At 34.8% G+C, this 27497-nt stretch overlaps 1 protein-coding gene across 2 annotated transcripts in view; it reads right to left on the bottom strand.

The window, feature by feature from the left end:
• The window catches only part of SPATA6 (spermatogenesis associated 6), a 157601-nt gene that overhangs the window by 106250 nt on the left and 23854 nt on the right, over positions 1 to 27497 (bottom strand). For both annotated transcript variants that reach the window (XM_012534469.3, XM_004273888.4), the window contains exons 2-4: positions 27190 to 27327; positions 25984 to 26032; positions 437 to 478 (exon numbers count right to left, since the gene is read on the bottom strand). In XM_012534469.3, coding sequence (XP_012389923.2) covers positions 437 to 478; positions 25984 to 26032; positions 27190 to 27327 — 229 coding nt within the window. The remainder of the gene's footprint in view (positions 1 to 436; positions 479 to 25983; positions 26033 to 27189; positions 27328 to 27497) is intronic.

Genomic DNA, 27497 nt, shown 5'->3' with positions numbered 1-27497 from the left:
ACCTACTGCAGGGATCTGTACTGTTTATTAAGTAGGTACAGTTTTAATTCCCCTATATTCCCAATAACACTCAATACACAAAAACAAAGATAATGAACTACTTTATCAGCAAAAGCATATTGGTTTAGAAAAATCACAAAAACTTAAAGAAGTTAATTTTTATGAATGTCACAAAATATGCTAGGATCATATCGGGTTATTTCCCACTTTAAATTATGACTATTCAATTTTAGAACAATGTGTTCAAATATAATTTATGTCAATCTTTCTGTATATATTATTTTGGCCTACTGACATTTTACACATAGTAGACCAATGCTAGAGACTCAGCATTGCTCTTACTTTGGGAAGAAGGGGAAAAGATGAGATTTTTTAAAAAGCATTTCATTGAAATGAGTTCACATGTCAATTACCTTATCAAAACACAATACAGTACCTGGCGGAACTAGCTGAATCAACTCAAACAATGCTGTATCATCTGAAAGTTTAAAGAAAAATTTCCTTAAATAAACAAATTTATAATAAACAATAACTAATTGCTTTACCACAGAAGTACCTAAAAGCCAAAGTAATTGCTCAGTAGACTACATATATGCTTACATCTCAGTATATACTGTGTATATTTTCTGGTTGCTATGCATCTTGTGGATTTATTAATCTCTGGTAGAAATTAATCTTTCTAGGTTTTTTTCTGATTTTTTTAAGACTTTATTTTTTTAGAGCAGTTTTATTTACGTTGACAACAAAATTGAGAGAGAGGTACGGAGATTTCCCCTATATACCCTGCCCCCCAAAACATGCATAGCCTCCCCACTATCAACATCATTCACAGGAATGGTACATTTTTTACCAAGGATGAACTTACACTGACACATCGTAATCACCCAAAGTCCACAGTTTACCTTAGGGTTCACTCTTGGTGATGGACATTCTGTGGGTTTAGACGAATGTATAATGACATTATCCATCTTTATAATATCATACAAAGTATTTTCACTGCCCTGCTCCTCTGTTCTCTGGTTATTTATCTCTCTCCTCCCCACAACCCACCCTCCGCCCACCACAATCACTGTCTTTTTATTGTCTCCAGAGTTTTGCCTTCTCCAGAATGTCATATACTTGAAATCATACAGTATATATAGCCCTTTCAGATTGGCTTCTTTCACTCAGTAATATGCATTTAAGGTTCCTCCATGTGTTTTTATGGCTTGATAGCTCATTTCTTTTAGGTGCTGAATAATATTCCATTGTCTGGTTATTCCACAGTTTATTTATCCATTTACCTACTGAAAGACATTGGTTGCTTCCAAGTTTTGGCAATTATGAACAGAGCTGCTATAAACATCCACGTGCAGGTTTTTGTGTAGACATAAATTTTCAACTCTTTGCATAAATACCAAAGAGCAGTATTGCTGGATCATATGGAAAGAGTATGTTCAGTTTTGGAAGAAACCGCCAAACTGCCTTCCAAGGCGGCTGTGCCATTTCGCATTCCTGCCAGCAATAAGTGAGAGTTCCTGTTGCTCTGCATCCTCACCAGCATTTGATTCTGTCACTGCTCCAGACTGTGGCAATTCTAGGAATGTACAGGTATCTCGTTTTAATTTGCGTTTCCCTAGAGACACATGATGTGAAGTATCTTTTCGTGTGCTTATTTGCCATCTGTATATCTTCTTTGGTGAGGTGTCTGTTAAGGTCTTTAGCCCGTTTTTTAAAAGGGCTGTTTGTTTTCTTATGGTTGAATTTTAAGAGTTCTTTTCATATTTTAGATAATAGTCCTTTATCAGATGTGATTTTGCAAATACTTTTTTTCCAACCTGTGGCTGGTCTTCTAATTCTCTTGATTTTGTCTTTCACAGAACAAAAGTTTTTAACTTAACTGCAATCCAGCTTATCAATTATTTTTTTCACAGTTTCTTTCAAAGACGACACTATGGTGTCTTTGGTGTTGTATCGAAAAAGGCATCACCATACCCAAGATCATCTAGGTTTTCTCCTATGCTATCTTCTAGGAGTTTTACAGTTTTGCATTTTCCAGTTAGGTCTATGATCCATTTAGAGTTAATTTTTGTGAAGGGTGTATGGTCTGTATCTGGATTCACTTTTTTTTTGTTTTTTGCATGTGGATGTCTAATTATTCTAGCACCATTTACTGAAGAAACTATCTTTGTTCTATTGTATTGCCTTTGCTCCTTTGTCAAAGATCAGTTGACTATATTTATAGAGATATATTTCTGGGCTCTCTGTATATTTTTATATAAAAATAAATTATGTCTATTTCTTAAGCAGAGTGGTGAGTACAGCTAGGTATATTACAAAACTCACACTTTTAATATGTCTGAAGTACTTTATGATAAAATTTTTAAATAAAAATAAAATATAAATTATGCCCTTTCTACCTTCTAAGAACCCATGAATATAATCTTTCTCTTTCTTTAAATTCTGCTATTTTCATCCAAGGGAAATCTCAGTCATTTAACCGAATACTTATACGTCCAGTTTTTGAGGAAATATTAAATATTCCTTGTAGCTTATCATTCGGGTCTGTAATAAGAAAAAAAACTGATAACAGTCCTATTCCTCAAGCACCTGACATTGTGTTGAAAAGGCAAATATTAAATGAAATAAAGACACAAATAAATATATAATTATAAACTACAAGTACAATAAAGGCATTCAGGTAGTGCTATAAGAAAGTATAACAAGATAATCTTGTCAGGGAGTCAGTGAAGGCTGAGGAGGAGCTCTTCAGGACTTGACCCATAGCATGAATAGGTGTAAACTAGGAGTTAGTGGCGTGGGAAACTAGAGGTTTTCAAGCAGGAGGAACAGGATGTATGAAGGCTGTAAATGGAACATAGCAGGGTAATCTGAGAGATTAGAAGGTTCAAAAACAAACCTCCTGCTAAAATCGACTTGAAAAGGTAGATAACTAAAAAATCTGCTTGAAGGCAGGAGAAACCTAACAAGGTAGTAAAAAAATTACAAGTCTGAAACTCAGTATATGAAGTAAACACAGGACTTCCCTGGTGACTCAGTGGTTAAGAATCTGCCTGCCAATGCAGGGGACAAGGGTTCGATCCCTGGTCTGGGAAGATCCCACATGCCACGGGGCAACTAAGCCCATGAGCCACAACTACTGAGTCCACGTACTGCAACTACTGAAGCCCACGCACTGTAGGGCCCACATGCCACAACTACTGAGCATGTGTGCTGCAACTACTGAAGCCCGTGTGCCCAGAGCCCATGCTCCGCAACAAGAGAAGCCACTGCAATAAGAAGCCCGTGCACCGCAATGAAGAGCAGCCCCCGCTCGCCACAACTAGAGGAAGCCCACACGCAGCAACGAAGATCAAACCCAGCCAAAAATATATATATAAAATTTTTAAAAAATTATCTGTATTATTTTAAAAAACAGAAGTAAACACAGAGAGATAAGCCTGGTATTTGAGGTTACTTTTCCTTTTGGGTATCTGACAGTTCTGACAGAGGTAGCTAAGAGGCTAAGAAGCTGAGTACAGCTTTTGATAAGCTCATACAAAAACTGGAGTATCATGACCTTGGGAAGAGATGAGAAGGGAGGTCTGCAGGTAAGAGAAAATGGCCTGATAAAATGGCTAGGCTATAGGACTGAATCTTGAAAAGGTAAACCAATTCAAAAAGACACATGCACCCTAATGTTCATTACAGCACTATTTACAATAGCCAGGACATGGAAGCAACCTAAATATCGAGTGACAGAGGAATGGATAAAGAAGATGTGGTACATATATACAATGGAATATTAGCCATAAAAAGGAATGAAATTGGGTCATTTGTAGAGACATGGATGGACCTAGAGACTGTCATACAGAGTGAAGTAAGCCAGAAAGAGAAAAACAAATATCATATATTAATGCATATATGTGGAATCTGAAAAAATTGGTATAGACAACCTTATTTACAAAGCAGAAATAGAGACACAGACGTAGAGAACAAACATATGGATACCAAGGGAGAAAGGGGGATGTGGGATGAATTGGGAGATTGGGATTGACATATATACACTATTGACACTATGTATAAAATAGATAACTAATATGAACCTACTGTATCGCACAGGGAACTCTACTCAGTGCTCTATGGTGACCTAAATGAAAAGGAAATCCAAAAGAGAGGGGAAATATGTGTACATATAGCTGATCCACTTTGCTGTATAGTATAAACTAACACAATATTGTAAAGCAACTATACTCTAATTTAAAAAAGTTTAAAAAAGAGAGTAAACTAAAAATAGATAACCAATGCTATATACTGAATATCTGTATCCCCTCAAAATTCATATGTTGAAATCATAACCCCCAATGTGATATTTAGAGTTAGGGCTTTTCGGCGGTTATTAGGGCAAAGCCTTCATTGAAGAGATTAGTGCCCATTAGTGCCACTGGTGCCCAAAAGACCCCAGATAACTTCCTTGCCCTTTCTGCCACGTGAGAACACAGAGAGACAATGGCATTCTATGAACAGAAAGGGGACCCTCACCAGACACCGAATCTGCTGGCTCCTTGATCTGGGATTTCCCAGCCTTCAGAAGTATGAGAAATAAACTTCTATTATTATAAGCCACCCAGTCTATGGTATTTTGTTATACCAGCCCAAATGGACTAAGACAGCAAACTAAGAACTTAGGCTTAAATCTGAATCATCCCAAATCCTGTCTAAATTAAGTTGATCCAGAATTGCTAGTGCCCACTAGAAACAATCATAAATCTTGTCTGAAGGAAAATATTTTCATCTAAGGTTTCAAATTATTTCTAAAATTCTTACATACAAAATCTGACATTTAATGAAAATCGACCAGGTATATAGGAAAAAAAGACCATTGGGATCAAAACACAAGAGAAACACAGGAAATAAAAACAGATCAACAGGGCTTCCCTGGTGGCGCAGTGGTTGCGAGTCCGTCTGCCGATGCAGGGGACACAGGTTCGTGCCCCAGTCCGGGAAGATCCTACATGCCACGGAGCGGCTGGGCCCGTGAGCCATGGGCGCTGAGCCTGCGCATCCGGAGCCTGTGCTCCGTAATGGGAGAGGCCACAACAGTGAGAGGCCCGCGTATCGCCAAAACAGAAACAAAAACAAAGAAAAACAGATCAACAAGAGATCCAGAAAAATTAGTTATCAGACTGCAACTTAAAATATGCTTAATATGCTCAAGAAAATAAAATATAAGATTGAGAATGTCAGCAGAGAACTAGAAACTGTTACAAAGAACCAAGTGGAAATTTTTCAGCTAAAAAATAACCAAAAATTAACCACAACGAACGGATTTACCAGCAGATTACAAATGACCCAAGAGAGAATTATGGAATTGGAAGACAAAAATAAATATCTTGAGAGAGGCACAGAAAGCCCAAAGGTTGGAGTAACAAAAAAAAAGGAAAAAAAAAAGGATAGAGTAAGAGGATCTAACAATGTGCAACTGGTTTTGTAAAAAGAGAGAAGAGAAAAGGGCAAAAGAAATATTTGAAAAGTTAATATCTCAGAGTTTATCTGAAGAAAGATACCAAGATACAAACACTAAGCAGAACAAATTTTTAAAACACACACACACACAGAGTTGGGCACATCAAAGTAAAACTACAGGAAAACAAAGACGTAAGAGAATATGTTAAAAGAAGCCAAGAGAATATGTTAAAAGAAGCCAGCAGGGCTTCCCTGGTGGCGCAGTGGTTGAGAGTCCGCCTGCCGATGCAGGGGATGTGGGTTCGTGCCCCAGTCCGGGAAGATCCCACATGCCGCAGAGCAGCTAGGCCCGTGAGCCATGGCCGCTGAGCCTGCGCGTCCGGAGCCTGTGCTCCGCAATGGGAGAGGCCACAACAATGAGAGGCCCGCGTAACGCATAAAAAAAAAAAAAGCCAGCAGAAAATGACAAAATACCTTCAAAGAAGTAACAATAAAATTAACAGATGATTTCTCAACAGAAACTAAGGGAGCAAAAAGACAATGGAATAGTATTTTCTAAGGGCTGGAAGACAGTCATACCAATATTCAGCAAAAATATACTTCAAAAAAAGTAAAGACATTTTCAGATAAATAAAAATCAAGATATCTATTATCAAAAGACTATAAGAAAGGAATTATGAAAGGACATTCTTCAGAAAGACATAATAAACTGAGAAGCTCAAAAAGTGAAAGGAAATAAAGAGCAACCAAAAAGGTAAAATACAGTTGTAAAGTGAAATGAATGATGCCTATACAATAATAGCAATAATATTCTGTGTAGTCTCATTGTACACTAAGTTAAAATGCATAACAAAAAATAACATATAATCTAGAAGTTAAGTAGTTGTAGGTTCTTCATTGTCCTAGAAGAGGTTAAAATAAAAATATGTACACAACTCTGAAAACTCAAGCATGCATGCTGTAATCTCTATACTAACCACGAAAAAAACAAAATAGTTAAAGAACATGTACCCTCAAGCTAATAAAAGTGTAGAAATTAAAAAGCAAAAAATAGTTAATTCAAAGAAAAGTAGAGGACTTCCCTGGTGGTCTAGTGGCTAAGACTCCATGCTCGGGTTCTTTCCCTAGTCAGGGAACTAAATCCCACATGCTGCAACTAAGAGTTTGCATGCCACAACTAAAGATCCCACAGGCTGCAACTAAGGCTCACGAGTGCCACAACTAAGACCTGGCGCAGCCAAATAAATAAATATTTTTTAAAAACTATTAAACAAAAGAAAAGTAGAAAAAGAAAAGCACTAATATTCAACAATCCAAACAAATAAAAAGTAGATATCAATATGGTAGATTTACACCAAAATATATCAGTAAAAACATTTTTTTAATTTAATGTTTTTAGATAATGAGGATTCACAACAAATTGTCAGAATACAGAGATCTCATATACCCTTTATCCAGCTTCCCTCAGTGGTAACACCTTGCAAAACTATAATAAAATATATCACAATCACTGTGACACTGATACAATCTACTTATTTTATCCTGATTAAAAGTTTTAATTGTACTCATTTGTATGTGAATGTGTATGTCTATATTTAGTTCTATACACTTTTTTTTTTTTAACATCTTTATTGGAGTATAATTGCTTTACAATGGTATGTTAGTTTCAGCTTCACAACAAAATGAATCAGTTATATATATACATATATTCCCATATCTCTTCCCGCTTGCGTCTCCCTCCCTCCCACCCTCCCTATCCCACCCCTCCAGGCGGTCACAAAGCACCGAGCTGATCTCCCTGTGCTATGCGGCTGCTTCCCACTAGCTATCTACCTTACGTTTGGTAGTGTATATATGTCCATGCCTCTTTATCGCTTTGTCACCGTTTACCCTTCCCCCTCCCCATAGCCTCAAGTCCATTCTCTAGTAAGTCTGTGTCTTTATTCCTGTTTCACCCCTAGGTTTTTCATGTCATTTTTTTTTTTAATTCCATATATATGTGTTAGCATACGGTATTTGTCTCTCTCTTTCTGACTTACTTCACTCTGTATGACAGACTCTAGGTCTATCCACCTCATTACAAATAGCTCAATTTCGTCTCTTTTTATGGCTGAGTAATATTCCATTGTATATATGTGCCACATCTTCTTTATCCATTCATCCGATGATGGACACTTAGGTTGTTTCCGTCTCCGGGCTATTGTAAATAGAGCTGCAATGAACATTTTGGTACATGACTCTTTTTGAATTATGGTTTTCTCAGGGTATATGCCCAGTAGTGGGATTGCTGGGTCATATGGTAGTTCTATTTGTAGCTTTTTAAGGAACCTCCATACTGTTCTCCACAGTGGCAGTATCAATTTACATTCCCACCAACAGTGTAAGAGGGTTCCCTTTTCTCCACACCCTCTCCAGCATTTATTGTTTCTAGATTTTTTGATGATGGCCATTCTGACTGGTGTGAGATGATATCTCATTGTAGTTTTGATTTGCATTTCTCTAATGATTAGTGATGTTGAGCATTCTTTCATGTGTTTGTTGGCACTCTGTATATCTTCTTTGGAGAAATGTCTATTTAGGTCTTCTGCCCATTTTTGGATTGGGTTGTTTGTTTTTTTGTTATTAAGCTGCATGAGCTGCTTATAAATTTTGGAGATTAATCCTTTGTCAGTTGCTTCATTTGCAAATATTTTCTCCCATTCTGAGGGTTGTCTTTTGGTCTTCTTTATGGTTTCCTTTGCTGCGCAAAAGCTTTTAAGTTTCATTAGGTCCCATTTGTTTACTTTTGTTTTTATTTCCATTTCTCTAGGAGGTGGGTCAAAAAGGACCTTGCTGTGATTTTATCAGGAGTGTAGGTTTGTGTATTCACCACCACAGCCAGGATACAGAATAGCTCCACCACCACATGATCTCTTATGTTGCGCTTTTGCAACCACATCCACCTCCCTCCCCAACCCATCCCTAATCCCTGATAACCACTAATCCCTATAATTATATCATGCATTTTTAGAAATACTCTAAATGGTCCAATTAAAAGATAGATTAGATTAGAACAAAACAAAACAAAAAATTCTCTCCAAGTACCACTCATAAGATACATGCAAAATGTTAAGAATACAGAAAAACAGAAAACAAAAATTTAGACAAATATATAACATGTGACAACTAAAAGAAAGCTGCTTTGGCTATACTATAAAAGATAAAGTCATCATTAAAGCAAAAGCATCAAAATAATAAAAGGTTCAATTCACCAGTTGATAAATGCCTGGCAAGACTGGTCAAGAGAAAAGACACAAATTACTAATATCAGGAATGAAAAGAAAGACATAGAGATATTTTAAAATCCTAAGGCATTACGAATAATTTCATGCTACAAATGTATTGAATGTGTCTTATCTGAATCACTGTCAAACAAAATATGATTAAACAATTATAGAACAATTGGGGAAATGTGAACTGAGTGGATATTTGATGATAGTAAGAAACTTAATTTTTAGGTGTTCCTTTATTTTAGATATCCATATCTATAAATGAAAGGATATATGATATCTGAGATTTACTTCAAAATAATCTGATATATTAAAAAAATCAAGTTCCTACAAAAGGGAAACTTAAAACTTATTCAGGTATAGAAAAAACTGAATAGCTGTGTACATATGTGTGTATATACAGATATATGTGTAGATGCACACACACATACACAATCCATTATTTAAAACCTTACAACAAAGGAAACACTAAGATGACTTCATTGGTGAATTTTCAAACTTTTAAGGAAGAAAATAATGCTGATTACATGCATACTCTTTTGCAGACCAGTAAAAGAAGGAACACTTCTCAACTTTATAAATCCAGCAAAACCTTGATACTAAAACCTGACAAGAACCTTACAAGAAAGGAAAATGACAGGCAATCTGTTTCATAAACAGAAATGTAAAAATCCTATATAAAACATTATCTAATCAAATCCATCAATATATTAATATGGTTTAATATTCAAAACTAAAGCAACATAATTCACCACCTGAACAGAATAAAGAAGTATTTCATAAAAGTTAATAATCATTCGTTTTCAAATAAAAATCTTAGCAAACTAGAAATAGAAAAGAAGTTTTATAATCTAATAAAGGCTATCTACCAAAAACCTAAAACAAACATCATACCAAGTGATGAAATGTTGAAGCTGTCTCTCTGAGATCAGAAATGAGACATTCACTTCATTCACTGCTATCACTACTATCATTCACTTCAACATTTTATTGGAGTTCTAAACCACTGAAAGCATAACAGAGCAATAAAAAGAAATAAAAGATATAACTATAACAAAAGAGAAACTATAATTCTATCATTTACAATGTGATTGTGTACATAAAAAGTCCAAAGGAATCTAAAGACATTTTTTAAATCAATACATATAGTGAGGTTGCTGGAAACAAGGTAAATATGTCAAATAATATATTTTTTTATATATCAGCAACAGTTAGAAATGACATTATAATCTTGTTTAAAAGTGTGAAATACCTAGAAAAATAATGAATTAAAGATATTAAAAACTGCTACACAAAAGAAAAAAATTAACAGAGGAATATACATGCTTGAGAGACATCAACCAATCATAATGTATGGACCTTACCTTTATCCCAATTCAAACAAAAGACTTATTTTTTAAGTTATAAGATAGTTGAGGAAATGTGAACTGAATTGATATTTAATATTAAAAAATTGTTCATTTTTAGGTATGGTATGGTACTGTTTCTATATTTTAGATATTGATATCTAATAGATAAAAGCATATTATGTCTGAGAGTTCTTCAAAATAATCTGGAAAAGGGTGATGAAGTAGAGAGATACAGTTAAAACATTAGCCATGAGTTGATAATTATTGAGCTGAGTGATGAGTACGAGGGGGTTCATTATTCTCTTTTAGTGTCCACTTTTGTATATTTATAAAATTTTCTCTAAAAATGTTTTTTTAATGTTTTTGATTAGAGAAAGTTGTGTGCGTGTGCTCTAATAGCATCACCGTGAGAGCTCCCATTATGCTGTTTTTTGTTAAAGTTCTCTTCTGCCTTTTCCATCAGAAATTCTAAACTAAGAGACACACATTCTACATGTTCAACTTCACATTCCTCCTTCAAATGGTATCTAGTTATCTAAATAAAATCAGTTTAAAATTGTCAGAATTCCTCCATATTTCCTATAATTTGTAAACTGAACATATATTAATTTTTCTTTAAAAAACAACAATGAAAGTTTTAAAAAGAGGATAGTAGAAGCACTAGGCTCTTAACAAGAAGTTAATCCTCTCCTTTTAGTCTCATGGCATTTGATGTTGTCAACTGCTCATCCTCCTTCTCACTACAATCTCTTAACTTCAAGGTCCCAACCACTTTTTCACCGAAGATAAAACAGGCTTATCTTCCTCTCAAACCTAAGACTTGCCATAATTTTGAACAACATCCACCCATGTGAATGTTGTATCCAACAGTTCTCTGACCTCCTCAAATCCAGTGCACATATACAAGGATTCTGATTATTTATTTACATGTCTGATCCTTATTTTATTAAGATGGATACTCATTTGAACAAACGGCCTATATTTTATTCACTTCTGAATCCCCTATATTCTCTCACAGTGACTGAATCTGCGCAGGCAATCAAAAAGTTTAAAAAAACAAATTTTATCATAAGCCAGTGGATAAGCAACTTTTGTTTTGGAAGACTTTTCTATCACCCCTTGAATCACACAGCATATTCCATGAATACATCATGCTGTTTCTCATCCTATTATCAATAAATGGAAGAACAGAAAAGAACTAATGCTAAAGATGATACTGAAATAAGAGACTGGCATTTAAGAAACCTGGTCTATTGCACTTACAATAATTATAATATCTGACCACAAAGTAAAACCCTATCCTTTAGAAAATATCTAAACATAAAATTTTATTAGAAATCAAACAAATTAAACAAACAGGATAAACATACTAACACTATATTTTTTCTGATGTCACTTATTCTGTAATCTCAACTATTTGAAAAACGTTATTACAAAGTAGAAAACTACATTTTTTAAAAAAGGATATGGGTAGTCAAAATAATAGTATTTACTACCATTTAGAGAACATCTTCTGTGTGTCAGAAGATGTTCTCTAAATGGTATTCCTATGAGCTTCAAACAAATCCCTAAAACAACCCTAACAAGCAAGCCATTATTTCCATTTTACAGATAAGAAATAGAGACTAACGGTTAAGGTTACCAAACATAAATTCCTGAACTGAGATCTGAGCTCAGCCTGCACTGTTTTCATTAACAATTCTACTAGAACTAGAAAGCAGTAATTTACAAAATATACAGTGAGGTAAGGAAGTTATATTTTGAATGAGGAGTAGAATAAAGATATAGGATAGTAGCTAAATGAGGGTAAGGATGAAGACAGGAAATATCTTTTAAAGATGTAAACATACAACATATTTATACAGTGTGAGGGTCAGCAAGAGAGACATTGCAAACACAGAGGGAAAAAAAATCTAATGATCAAGATACTAGAGATGGCACGAGGAGATGAATAAGAGGGACAAGTAGAATAATCTTGAGCAGAAGGCAGAAACCTCATCCTCCAGGACCAGGAGAAAGGGGATAAGAATGAGAAACAATGTAGATGACTTTTAGGACAAGGGAGGAATAAACTGAAGTGATTCACTAACATGGCCTCAGTTTTAGTCAGTGAAGTAGGAAGCAGTCATCTGTTCATCTTAAGAAGGCTGGAGTTTAAACAGAGACATCTAATGAGAGAAATGAATATGTTTAAAATATCTACAAGATAAATTAAAAAGGAAGTTCTCCAAGAAGTAAAGGACTGAAAGGTAGCACTGAGAAATAACTTGTGTTAGCATCAATCTGAAGGTTATGAAAGCCCATCAGCAATACCAAATTAACCTAGTATAAAAAGCCAGGAAGGCAAGTTGTAGCACTGACCCGGGAATGGACATTTATTAAGAATCTCCGGTATGTCAGCTTTGATGTAATATCTGACATAATGAAATAAATAAGTTAAAGTAAGATATAGAAAGTTTCAAATGTTTTTACCAACACAAAAAGGATATACCTTTCTAAGCAACCATGTCATGATTATATTTGATTCCTATCCCAGATGCTCAGGGAAAACGTCAATAAATTCCAAGAAGCAGTAATATTATAGGCTACATGCTCTGACTGAAAGACAAATTAACAATATTTTTTAATATTTAAACTAATCATGGATAAATATTTGAAATACACTGAAAAGACATTAGCAGTCTTCAATATGAAGGTTCAGCAAAATGACTGGATACACAATAAATATTTTTATCACTTTCTTGTGTATCAACCATAAACAAAGGGAGAAAAGGAAAATTAGGTGAAGAACCTTATTCTCTAAAGCCACAAAATATATAACAGCTAGAAATAAACATAATAAGAACTGTATGGCAAGTATACGTATACACAGACACACACACACACACACACACACACACACACACACACACTCACACACATACCCCAAAACCTTGGTAATATGTTGAAAGAAAGCATAACTTTAGTAAATCAGTATACATCACCTATCTACATGGGAAGAATGAATAATGTAAAAATGCCAATTCTCCCAAAATAAAATTAAAATTCAAAGAGGTTTATCTTAGACCTTAAAAAATGATTTTAAAAATGATTTAAAAAATGATTTTAAAAATGATTTCATCTAGAAAAATAAACATGTAGGAATATAAGTGTGTGTTTATTAAATGAAAAGAACATGGATTATATAAAGCTGTAATAATTAACTATGCACTACTAGCCCAAATACAGATACTTAGAAAAATTAAACAGATATAATGGGGGGGGACAAATGGGAGAGTACAGAGACAGGTTGAGGGTAGAAAGGATATTAAGGGGGAACAGATTTCTGCCTCAGAATAATGGCAATTTACATAAAGCAGACCAATCATCTTAATAGGAAGACTAAGAAAATCAGGTCAAGTTATTTTTTAAAATCCACTTGAAGGCACAGAGAAGATAATACGGCAGTGAAGAATTACAGGGCCAAGTTCTAGGAGAAGAAAAGCCAGGGAGATGGGCCAAACATTGGAGCTGCTTTCTCCCCCAGGGCATCTGCTAATTCCAGAAATGGCAAATGAAGGATGGATAAACTTAGCTGCTGAGATTTTGATGGTCTCACAGACCTAGAAGCAAAATATCACTACAGGGGCTATACCAAGAAGGACAGGTCTTCATAAATTCTCCACAGTTTGGATAGAGCCTCTAAAAGACAACATCATAGGAATAAGGATGAACTGGAAATACCCTGGTGTTGTACACGGATTGAAACCCAGCGTCAAATCATCTTAATCTCTGACATTAGATTGACATGATTGAGGATTCTGAGTATCACTAGCAGCCTACAGAAGGGAAATAAAAGTCAAACATAAAGTCTACCTGGAGAACGACAGCATGATGTTATGCCTCCAATTACTTCTATAATTTTTCACATACAATGTTCAGTACTCAAAAGGAATTGTACAATTATTTTTAGGGAACTGTTCAGCAGTATCAACAAAAGCTAAGTATACACCTATTCTATGACTCAGAAATTCCACTCCAAGAGAACTAGTATAAATGTTTACCAAAAGATATTTATAAGAATATTCATAATAAGCCAAGACTAAAAATCATCCTCATTAACAAGAAATGAATAAATTACAGTACATTGACATAATGGAATACTAAAGAGCAATAAAAAAGAATGAACTACTGAAATACAACAACATAGGTGACTCTCACAGACATTTGGCTGAGTGAAAAAAAGCCATATTCAAAGGAATACATATTTATGTTTTAATTTATATGAATTCCAAAACCAGACAAAAGTAATCAATGCTGACAAAAGTCAGAATAGTGATTATCTTGAGGGGGGTGTGACTGGTAGAGGCACAAGGAGACCTTTTTGGATGCTGGAAATGTTCTCTATCTTGATGAATGGTGCCTATGGATGTACACAAATGTGAATAATCATTGAAGGGTACACTAAGGATTAAAATTAGTATACTTTAGACACTAAGAACAGCTAAGAAAATCTTCAAAAAGAATAAACCTGGGATAAACAACAAAGTCCTAACGTATAGCACGGGGAACTATATTCAAAATCTTGGGTTAAACCACAATGGAAAAGAATATTTTAAAAAAGAATGTATATATGTGTAGAACTGAGTCCCTCTGCTGTACAGCAGAACTGGCACACCAATGTAAATCAACTATACTTCAATTAAAAAATAATAAATAAGTAAAAGTGAAAAAAAAAAGAATAAACCTGGAGGGCTTAAACTACCAGATACCAAAACTGAAGCTCCAGTAATTAAGAAAGCATAATATTTATGCAAGGACCATGAAACAAAATAGAAGATCTATTTTAAAAAATCCACGTATGTAGGCACTTAATTTGTGATAAAGTAAACATTACAGAGCAATGGGAATAAAAGTTTCTTCACCAAATGGTATTGCTCAATTAGATATACATAAAATAAAAATAAAATGTTACCCCTTCTTCATACCATATATAAAAATAAGAGCCAAGGGGACTGTAAATCTGAATGTATATGGTAAAGAAATAAGGTTTCTAGAAAATTATATAGAATATCTTCATAACTTGGGGTAGGGAAAAAAAATTCTTTAACATGACCCAAGAAAAGCACTAAACATAAAGGAAAAGATTAATAAATCAAACTACATTATTAAGTCAGACTATATTAAAAATAAACTTGTTCACCAAAAGAACAAGAATCACTAATGGATTAAAAATGCAAGCCACAGAGTGAGAAGCTACTTGCAACACATATAACTGACATAAAGCTTATTAACTAGAAAATATAGAGAAGTCCTACAAATTAGTAAGAAAATAATAAACAACCAAAAGGAGAAATGAGCAAAAGACAAGCATTTCACACACAAATACAAAAAGATGTCCAAAAACGATGATGTCATTTATTGTCACGGAAATGCAAAATGAAACCACTGTTCACTCACCATAATGACTAAAATGAAAAAGTCTGGCAATGCCAGGAGTTGGCAAGAGAGAACAGAACTAGAGGTTCTGTTCTAGGGGTTCTGTGGAGAACAGAACTTTCATCAATGGCAGCGTGTATACTGATAGAGAAACACTGGAAAACTGTTTGGCATTGTCTACTCATACTGACCCTAAGACTCAGCAATTCCACTTCTATATATATTCCAAATAGGGGTGCATGCTCATGAACATCAAGGCATGTAATCAAGAATGTTCACAGCAACTTTATTCATAACAGCAAAAACTAGAAATAACCTAAATGCCCCTTAATATCTGTAAATAACAGAATAAATGAATTGGAGTAGAGTCACATAATGAAGATACTATATAGCAATAAAGATAAATGAATTAGTTATCAAAACACAAATCAGTTTCTCAGCAAAATGCTAAGCAAAAGAAGCCAGGGACAAAAGAATTTGCACATTACAATTCCATTTATTTAGTGTTCAAAAACAGGCAAAACTAAATGACAATATTAGACGTTAAAATGGAAATTCCTTTGTGGAACACAGAGGAAATAGAGATTAGGAGGTGGTATAAGGAAGGCTTTCTGAAGTTTTGGCAATGTTCTAATTCTTGACCTAGGTTGTAGTTACACAGGTATTCACACTGTAATATTTCAGTGAGCTACAAATGAATGCTTCCAGTTAGAGATAGTAGGTTAAATGTATGCATTAGCTTTTGTTCCCTTCTGAACCCTCACTAAAAGAATAAAAGGATTAAACACACACACACATACCAACTCACAATGACAAAACTAAAGAGAAAACAGTTTGAACAAAAATGGTAACTGAGTTAACAGCCTGGAGAAAGAATCTTAAGCCAATAGAGAGGAAAGCTTAGAAGCAAACCATTTTATACTAAGGAACTCCTAAGAGACGTAGCAATTGGTGGTGCTAGGTACCTCTGGAAATGACAGAATCAGTGGGGTTAAAAACCCGAGTAATAACTGAAAGTTGAAGAAGCAGTCAAACCCCAGATCCTTCTTCCAATTTACACCACTAGGAAACTGCCCTTCCCCATTCCCAGGCAGGTGACTGGAAGTTATTCTCTAGAGAGTTGGAGCAGAGGCGGGAGGGAGGGGGGGAATGGAAGTTTATTAGGGAAAGGAGAAGAAGAAGGAGAGGGAAGAAGAGGGTTAGGAGGAAGAGAAAGAGGAGGAGAAGTAATAGTAGTAGTAGTTGTCTTCACTGGAATGGAAACAGCAGGTACAACTGACAGCAGGGGTAATACTATATGAAAACAGGTAGATTAAGAGTCTGGGCTATACAATGAGATTTTACTACAGCTTCTTCCACTACAAGGTTCTATAAACAGGTCGCCAAGTATATAGCCTCTAGAAGAAATATGTGAATGATTCTTTTGCTGAATATGACCAGCTGAAGAGAAAAGATACAAAAAGATAGTGACATAATTTCCAATAAAATGACCCAGAGAAATCACCTACAATAAAGTACACATTGACAATCTGCATCCAGGAGGAACCCCAACAGACTTAGCAATTAGTGGTACCAGGCACCTCTGGCACATAACTTCCAAAAGCATTTCAGTCTTCTATTCTTAAATATGAATAGATGGCCAATAATTTGATGAAATATGAAAGGCAGAAGCAAAAACACAAAATAAAAGCGAAGACTAGAATTTTCAAGTCTCTCCAAACCTCCCTTCCATAAAAACATATGCAGCAATTGCACAGCAGAAAACTACAGACATTTACAATAAAATAAGATGACAAGATATCTCTACAAACCCTAAGATAAAGCAGATGATGACAAACCACCAGCAACCACAAAACCTGTGAGGTATCAGCATCTATCTACGCAGGAGAAGCAGAAGAAAGCAAGGGAGTATAAAGGGCCTGGGAAGAGTTACTCTAAATACCCAACTGGTACTCAGTAGGAAGAAGTAGATCAATCTGAGAAAAGCAGTTGAAATTGGAAGGGTGTTTGTCCATTCCAATAGCAGGTGAGTTCAAAAGAGTACAGTAAGGTCCAAAGGTGGTAAAGTAGTCTGGTAGCCTGTAAGAACTACAGAAACTGAACACCCAGGGCTCCTGGACAGGATGGAGCACAAGAAACCAGGAAAAACGGTAGAGAACAGAATACAAAATAAACAGGATAAAAATGTAGAAAGAGAAAACGCAGAAAAAGAAACAACAGCAGAAAAAAACTATCAAAAGTGGAATGGAACAAAGGCAGAAAATTCCAGAAAGCAAGCCACCATACTTTGAACACTATATAAGGGAGCTTGGTGAAGCTATAAAAAATTATCCTAAATCACGCTTCCTTCTAAGAATTCACGGGAAAAAATCTAAATTAAGAATGAGCAAAGAAAAGGATCACAGTCAAACACATACCAAGTTCTTGTTTAAAAGATAATAATAGTGAGCAAAAGAAAAAAGTTCCTACAGTGAAAGCATCCAAAAGACATGCTTTCAAAATAAATAAAAACTATAATCTACTACTTGAAAATTAAGGAAGTAATATAAGATATTAAGCAACTACATAAATCAAATTTAGAAAAACACAGAAGAAAGATGGTAATAACTTAGGAAAGAAGCAGAAATAGAGAAGGAAGTTGTTTCAGAAACGAAGATTAAACTAAAGCAAATAATCACAACAGACAGTATCTTAAAAGAAATAAAAGAACAAAAAGTTGTTTTAATCAAAAAGAAACAAAAAGATTTTAAAATACGGGTAAAAATAACAAATACTAAACATGCAAAAAATATCCAACATAGACCCTGATGAAAAACACTAAGGCAAAGAAAGAAAATAAATATTAAACGGTATATATAGTTCATGAAACTTTACAGAAATGAAAAAAGATTACAAACTACAAATGAAGGAGAATGCACTGTACCTAAGAGTACCAAGCCATAAAAAGCAACTTCAGGACATATTCTAGTAACATTACTACACTTTAAAAATAAATTAAAAAGTTTTAGGCCTCTAGGCAAAAAAACAAAAATGATTCATAAGTGAAAGAACATTAAACTGTGAGAAAATAATGTGAATACCTGAGGGAGAATTGGGGTTAAGTTAAGCAAAACAAAAAAACTAAAACTATAAAACTAAGCAAAGGAAAGTAATTATTAGTTCAAGTGAAAACAAAATCCTTGCAGAAAAAGTATGATAGTATATATACCACATGGTTCAGCCATAATACTTTTTACATGATCTTAACAATATAATCTAAAATTATGATATAACTGTATTAAGAGAAGAGAAAGACAGAAAATGGGCATGTATATATTTTGAGAGCAAAGAGAGAACATATGAAAACTATTTAAATCCTCATTTTTCATAAGGGAAAGGAGAAATAATGTCCAATATTTAAAAATCAAACGTTTCAAATGCAGTATAAGCATGTTGGAGACAATGGAGGTGAATACAAAGAAAAGCAATTTTAAAAAAAAGAAAAGCAGTCGTTAGGGGAGGAGGAAATGATGGAGGATAGGGATGTTACAGGACTGCTGTTTGCAATCAGCTCTGTAGACTATATGTAACTCTGCTATGAAGAAAATTAAAATAATTCTATAACCAATTAAAAATATAATTTCAATATAATTAAAAACCAGACTTAAGGTAAGACATTAATATTTACATATATGCATATGTATGTATGTATGCACCTTGCCTGACAGCAAGTCCTACAGAATAATAAAATTAATTGCCTGGTAGTTCTCTGGGTGAAAAGTTCTAACACCATGTGCACAATGTGCTTACCCTTTCCAGTCTGAAGAACTTGCCTTGCTTTGACACTGCAAATTCAGTACTTGTAAATTGGACAGAAGAAAAAGTTCCACTTTCTTTTCAAATAAATAAATATTAAAAACAAAAACCATTTCATAAAGGAAAGTAAAAGGTTAAAAATAAAGCCAAAGAAGGGAATAGCCCTTTTATAAGGGATATAAGTAAAACAAAAGTACCCCACACTAGCCAGAATCATTCTGGAAGGGGCCAAACACAAGCAGAATACAGCCAATAAAACGTCAATCAAAATATTACATGGGTGTTTAGTATTGCCAGGTATTATTTCTGTGAACAAATTACAGTGAAGAAAAATAAACACAGCTGTTAACAAAATATATTTCCAAATATAGTTTTTAATTCCAATAAGTTTGCTAAAGGTATCAGTGGTCTCAGAAGTATCAGTGATCTCAAGAAGAGTATAAAGTTTAAAAACAAAGGGTTTAAATAGAAAACAAATTTAAGATTTGTGTCAATATACTATATACCTTCTGAACCTACCATTGACACAATGAATCACTGCCAAAGTGAAGTAATGAAATAAACAATACAGGTAGAATTGTTATTGAAACTCCTCAACTGTAAAGAAGTGGCCTGAAAAGTAATTGCTTGGGTTTAATTAGTTTATATTTTATCACAAGAACATAGATTAACTTCTAAAGAGAAAACTATTTCCTAGTTTCTATAAACAGTGTTCTACTCTTTTATATTTAAAAATATATATTTTGGCAAAAATACTTCAAGAAGAAAAGACCTTAAATTATTAATGGAAAAGTTTTTAGAGAACTAATGTTCCTGGAAACCAAATAATAGGTTCATGTAAATTACATCTCCTGGAACATATAGTATAATTAATTCCATTTTACAGTTGCTCTTTCTTATAACTAATGACAATTTCCCTCCTTCTGTAAAAATTGTCATTTTCACATGTACTTTCAACCCAAGTTACAAAGTAAATGTACTCCAGTACTCCAGAAATCTTAGTCCCATGGAGCAAATCAAAAGCTACCATAAACACCTTGAGAGAGAGTGCCAGAATGCCATTAACACTCTGTACCAGCAAGAGTAATTGCTATAACAATTTCCAATAAATGCCTATTTACCTGCCCTAACTGCAAGGGCGAACTGCTGGGAATGCATCTGCCATCATGGATTTAAAATATGAATCCTGAGTCCTACAAGCTCTCCTGACCACTGAGGCAGGGACTCTCTCATTTATAGACACTGAAGGATTTATTCTCAGCCTTCAAATCTTCACCTGAAAGCATTCTGAATACCCCAGACACCAGGTAAGCACTAATTTCCAGAAGCTGAAAGGCAGAGGCTATAATGAAACTGCTATTTTTCCCTACAGGCGAGAGAAAACAATAGGGACAGCTAGTAATCTACTGCAATATAAAGAAAGATCGCATCTTCTCTTTATCCAAACGAGAATGAAGCCAGAGCAGCTATTATTATATTACAAATTTTCAAATACAAAATACATCTCCTAATCAAAGGATTGTATACTACAAACAGGTATCTCTCGGTAGGACAGTTCCAACACTCATGAAAACAGTAATGAGAGGCAGTTATACGATGCATTTATGAGATTTTATTTAACTCCTTGAACATCAAATACCTAGTATGTGTCAAGTATTGTCATATGCACACAACAGCTACAAAAAAGGAAAAGTCAATGTTCTTATGAAATTATCACTCTAATGAGAGAGAAAATAAAAAAATAAATAATATATCAGTGCTAGGAAGAAAAACAGGAGGACCATTCATCCCTATTTGCCCTGAGCAGTACCCTTTTCACAGCTGTTGTCTTGGTGGAAATACTAAAAACACACTCTTTTACTCTCAAAGTATTCTGGTGTAGAAGATATAATAACCTTAAAGATAATGGGATAGAGATTGAGATATTGACCAAACGGGGGAGCTATTTTTAAAAACTTTGGTGAGAAAAGATCTCTCGTTATAATGATAAATTTGAGGACTGACTTGGAGAGAAGTGAGGGAGCAGGCAAATCCATAGCTGTAGGAAGAGCTTTTCAGGCAGTGTATTTGTGGCAGTATGTAGCTGACCCCTGAACAATGCAGAAGCTAGGGGTGACCATCCTCCTGCAGTTGAAATCCGCATATAGATTACAGTCGGCCCTCCATATCAGTTCCTCCATATAAATGGTTCCTCCGAATCTGCGGTTCAGCATCCACAGGTTCAACCAACCACAGATCATGTACTGTAGTATTTACTATTGAAAAAAATCCGTGTATAAGTGGACCTGCACAGCTCAAACCCACGTTGTTCAAGGGTCGAGTGTACTGTGTACGTGTGACAGAGTATGTTTGTGTGTGTGTGTGTGTGTGTGTGTGTGTGTCTGTAGAAGAAAATCTACAAAGTTTCAGTGAAAAAGGAAGAAACTCCAGTTTCAATAGAGTAGTCTATAAAGTAGAAAATTTTTCATTCTCTTTCTCGCCTAAAAATGGTTCCCAGGAAATGGCTTTAGTCATAATTAATTTTAGTCTGGTAGATTCCAGGATTAAAACCATTTCCCTAAAGAGAATGCCTTCTCTATGAATGTAAAATAGCCCTATATGGCTTTTAATGTCATTGGCCCTTAATATCACTTTATATTTATACATCATAAATATATATTTCCCCAGAAGCTTGGTGATTCCGGGGTGCAGATATGGTATGAATGGAACTTGGCAGTTCCCCAATAATAAGAGTAATAATAATAACACACCACCAATAAAAATAAACAAGGGACATTTTAAGTGTTTACTGTGTGCAAGGGACTGTTCTAAGCATTTTATCTGAGGTTACTCAAGTATCTGACCATTTATCAGACTGCCCAGTTAAGGGGGTCTTTGAATCTCCTTGAGCATTTGTACCATCTATCAAAGAAAAAATAGATCCTTACCTCTCAACATACACAAAAATTAACTCAAAGTGGACCATTGGCCTAAATGTAAGGGATAAAACTATAAAATTTGTAGAAGAAAAGAGAAAATTTTTGTGACCTTGGGTAAGGCAAAGACTTCATCAAAAACATGATACATAAAAGAAAAAAACTGATAACCTGGACTTTATAACTTTTGTTCTTCAGAACACCCCATTAAAAGAATGAAAAAAATAAGCCACAGACTGGGAGAAAATATTTACTAATCATATATCTGATAAAGAACTTATATTTAGAATATTTTTAAAAACAAAAAAAAACTTACAATTCAGTAAGAAGACAAACTACCCAGTTCAAAAATGGGCAAAATATTTGCACAAGCATTTTATAAGAAAAAGCTACATGAATAGCTCATCTGCACTTGGAAAGATGCTCAACATTATTAGTATTAAAAGGCAAATTAAAAATACATTGAGAGGGCTTCCCTGGTGGCGCAGTGGTTGGGAGTCCACCTGCCGATGCAGGGGACACGGGTTCGTGCCCCGGTCCGGGAGGATCCCGCATGCCGCGGAGCGGCTGGGCCCGTGAGTCATGGCCGCTGAGCCTGCGCGTCCGGAGCCTGTGCTCCGTAATGGGAGAGGCCACAACAGTGAGTGGCCCGCGTACCGCAAAACAAAACCAAAACCAAAAACAAACAAACAAGCAAAAAAATACATTGAGATACCACTACACATCTATATATTCCAAAAAGACTAACAATATCAAGTCTTAGGGATGATATGGAAAATCTTCATATGTTGCTGGTGGTAATGTAAAATGGTACAGTAACTTTAGAAAACAGGCTGACAGTTTCTTAAAAAGTTAAACATATACTTAGGATACAACCCAGCATGTATCCATATACTCACAGCAACATTGCTCATAATAGCCAAAAACTTGAAACAATCCAAATGTTCATCAAATGGTGAATGGAAGGGGAAAAAAAATTCCATACAAGATGAATATTATTCATAAATAAAATGGAATGAACTACTAATATGTAGAACAACATGAACAAACCTCAAAAACATTATTCCAAGTAAAAGAAGCCAGGCACAAAGGACTAAATGTTGTAAGAACCCACTGATATAAAATTTCTAGAAAAGAAAAATATACAAAGATAGAAAATAGATCAGTGGTTGTGGGGACTGGAAGTGGGCATAGAGACTGAGTACAAGCAGGCGTCAGAACTTCTGGGGTGATGGAAACATGCTAAATTGGACTGTGATGACGGCTCACAACTATATATATTTTCTAGAAATCACTTAACTACAGTTACAATGGGTAAATTTTGTGATACGTAAGTTATACCTCACTAAAGCTATTAAAGTAAGGAAAGGAAAGATGACACTACCTTTCCTACAAGAACAGTATTTCAGGGTCATCACATTGCTGATAAGGAAAATATCTGTTAGAGAAGAATTCCAGCTAACACATATAGAAAAAATTAACAGTATTAGAAAAATCACATTTGGTAACCCCTAATGAAAAGACGGGTCTCAAGGAATGCTGAAGCTGTTCGATGAAAGGCGGTAGAGGAGGTTTATCATGGAGGAATCAGGCTGATGCTGCCTGGAGGCAAAAGATAAATCTTAATATCACTAAACTTAAGACAATCAGACATTATATGCCACTTGATATGATGCAATAATAAGTACAGAGCACCAATTATGAAGGATTCTTGCCAAAAAAACAAAATAAGCCTGAATCGAACCAAACCTTTAGGTCTAATTTTCAGTTTACATAATATAAGTGACGAATAAGCTAAACAACACTTTGAGGAAGCAGCAGCCAAATCCAAACTGTAGGACATTCTAAAGGACCTGATTTTTCTAACAAATTCACGGCATTAGGAAGAAAAAAAGTGAGGGACACTACTACGGAAAAAAATAAACTTAAGAGCTAAACAGCCATATACATATGTGAACCACGCCTTGATGGGATCCTGATTTTTACCAAACAAACTGTATAAAGACATTGTGGTGGCAATTGGAGAAACCTGCATAATGACTAAGTATTCGATGTTACTAAGGAATTATTATTAATTTTGTTAGGTATGATACCAATATAGTGGTCATATTTTTTTCAAAAAAGTCTTTATCAATTAGAGGTCATGCCAGAATATTTGCAGTGAAATAATGTATGTATAGAATTTGCTTTTAAATATTCCAACATTTTTTTAAGTGGCAGGGTAAACATATAATATAACGGGCAAAATGTCAAAAAACTGTTGAAGCTGACAGGTATATGAGACTTCATCATTCCATCTTTTCCACTTTTAGTATAGTTTTAATTTTTCATATTAATAAGGTTAGGGGACAACAAAAAACTGCAAAGCTGAGAGGAAATTAAAAGTAAAAGAAAAGGGGCCCAAAGCTTACAAGAGAGATCAGGGATAAAGACTGCTGTGGAAGCCATCAGAAGATAGGTAAAACATGAAGCCAAGTCTTTGGAGAATATCATATAAGGAGAGAGTAGAAACTAAGTCAAAAGAGATCAGAGAAGTGAAGCCAGAGGAATTTGAGAAAGATACCAAAAAGTGGACTGTCAGTGATGAAGGAGGAAACCTAAGAGAAAAACTGAATCAGGGAAATCAAGACAAGAAAGATTCCAAATAATAATAACCACCAAGTACTCTTAGAGACCCTAAATTTCAAATAAAATAGGAAAAATTATGTTTTTTAACAAAAGAATTTCAGAATGATAAGGGAAATAATTATCTTCATATTTCCTAAGATACGCAATTTCCCAGATACTGAACAAGATGTTCAAGAAAATTAAAAGTCATTACGCACTGGCACCAAGTTGCCACCTCACTAGTCTGCCATAGTGGAAGACAGAATACCAAGTGCAAGAAGAGCTATAAAAAATAAATATGATATTGACATTAGCCATAAAGAGTTCTTTAAACGATTAACTCCCTGAAGGTAAAACAATGAGCCAGCCCTATTTCTACCCATATGCCCAGATTCTATCTAGCATGGTTCCAGGCTGCATGTTTCTATATTGCTAGAGTCCCAACAGGGTGCAAAAGGTATGGAAGGGACAGTTGACATTGATGATGCTCAATATTGTTGGCGTTTTGAGCCACAATTATATATTAGACCAATATGGTAATCCCTAATCCCTTTCTGATTACAAGGATAAATAACAGAGCTTTTCATTTCATACTCAGAGCTCAAATAACGTATTCCCAAACGTATACCTTTGCATTGCTGCTCTCACAAAAAACTGGATCTTTTTATAGTTGATCCCTAGTACTTTGAAGAATTTACTGTTAACCACAGCCTTGAATACGTCACTTTCAAATAATTTATTAACATATTGCATATAATACAAAATGCAAAAGCATATATATTTTAAGCTACTATTACTTCAGTCTTCTATTATTTACTCTCTTGATTTGCAATACAGTGAGATTAAAGACATATTTTTGTTTGCAGGGCAAAGTCCCACCTAACATGAATCTCAGTTCTTACATCATTAACAGCCCATATCATTTTAATCAATAAATAGTTCAGATAAGTCTTTTTGTTATTCACAGATCAAACACAGAAAAAGGAAAAATTCCCCATCTCTCTGCAGCACACGTAGTTTTTATTATTTCCAGGTATATTCCAAAATTCTAAAAAGTGTAAAAAACTTCTCACCTCAAGATTTTTGAAGTTCTTGTTTGACCCTTTTTGACTTTTATCTAACTCAGCATTAAAAAGCATGATTCTAAAATCTCTTAGAATCAGAAATTAAAAGTTAAAAACTTACATTCAAGCTGTGCAACCACATCTCCAGGGTCTACTGCTTCAGGGAACACCTATAGTGAGAGAAGGCAGAGGGAAGCAGGATAGAGAAGAGAACGTAAAAGGAAGACATATATGAAATAGTTTTTGTGTTTTCCTTCTCATTCCCCAAATATTCCTTTCCCAACCAAAGAAACTTCTGACATTATCGAGAACTGTCACTTCCTCTCTGCTTCCCATGATCACTATACAAGATTTTACCAACAAACAAAAATTACATCTGGCTCTGCCTCCCTCTCCAATTTGATCTGCTAGCAGTCCTCCCTTTGTTACCACGGTCATACTTGCCTCCTTGGTGTTCCTCCAGCTCATCAAGCTTATTACCAACAAGACACCTTTATACTTTCTGTTCCTCTGCTTAGAATGCTTTTACCCTAGACCTTTAAATAACTGATACTGTCTCATAATCCAGGCTCAGTTTCAATGTTATTGCCGTCTCTGACCACCCTTTAAAATAAAGAATCCCCCTAATCCTTCTGTCCCCTTACCCTCCCTTTATTCTCTTCATGACACTTACTACTTACTTGATTATTGTCTGTTTCACCTATTACAATGAAAGCTCCAAGAGGGGAGCATGTTTGTTTTTTTTACCCAGTGCCTAGAACAGTGCATGGAACAGAGCAGGTACTCAGTAATTATCTGTGGAGAAGAGGAAGGAGAAAAAGGAAGGAAGGAGGGAAGGAGGAAAGGAAGAAAGGAGGGAAGGAAGGAAGGAAAGAGGGAAGTAGACAAGGAGAGAAGGAAAGGAAAAAGTGAGAAATACAGTTGGTAATAATTACCCCAAAGCACCAGATTCAGGGGGGAAAAAAGAAAAGAGACTTATAGAAAGAAGCACCACATGACAGTCATAAGCAAAATATGACCTATTCTTACCTATTAATATCTCCCCCATCTCTTCTATGAAAATGATTACTTAGAATTCAAGGTGCTATATTTTACATAAAGACCACTAAGACAATTTTAGAAGTAAACTGATCCATCACGAAAAAGAGGCAACTGATTCAATGTGTAATATAATGCATATTTATTTTCAAGCTTCCAGATTTAAGTTACAAATCTCCTTCTGAATTAAATCAAAGTGCATAGTCAACAATAGTAATATGTGTTATTCAAAATTTGGAACCACTTTGATTTTTTATTGGTTAACATTTGATTGGATATTTGAACTCACCTTTTCAAACACCATTCTGGCATTGAAGACCAGTGGAAAACTGGCTGGGACACATTGTGTCTTTTTGTATTGGCCAAACACACAGATGCTAAGATAGATGTCCTCCTTGTCTTTCAGCACCACTCCTGGGCAAGTTACCTGAAAGAAATTAGACAGATGAACGTGACTGCTTCATGAATTCCCTGAACTACTGTACTAAAATAACTTACCAAACATTACATAAAAACACTAGTCTGCTAAGCTAATAAAAATATGCACAAGTTAAGAAAAAAAAGAGAGATTCTAGTATTTACAGAGTTAAATGAAAT

This window comes from Orcinus orca, chromosome 1 (genome assembly GCF_937001465.1).
Source record: "Orcinus orca chromosome 1, mOrcOrc1.1, whole genome shotgun sequence".
NCBI classification, from domain to species: Eukaryota; Metazoa; Chordata; class Mammalia; order Artiodactyla; family Delphinidae; genus Orcinus; species Orcinus orca.
This window is presented reverse-complemented; position numbering and strand designations above follow the sequence as displayed.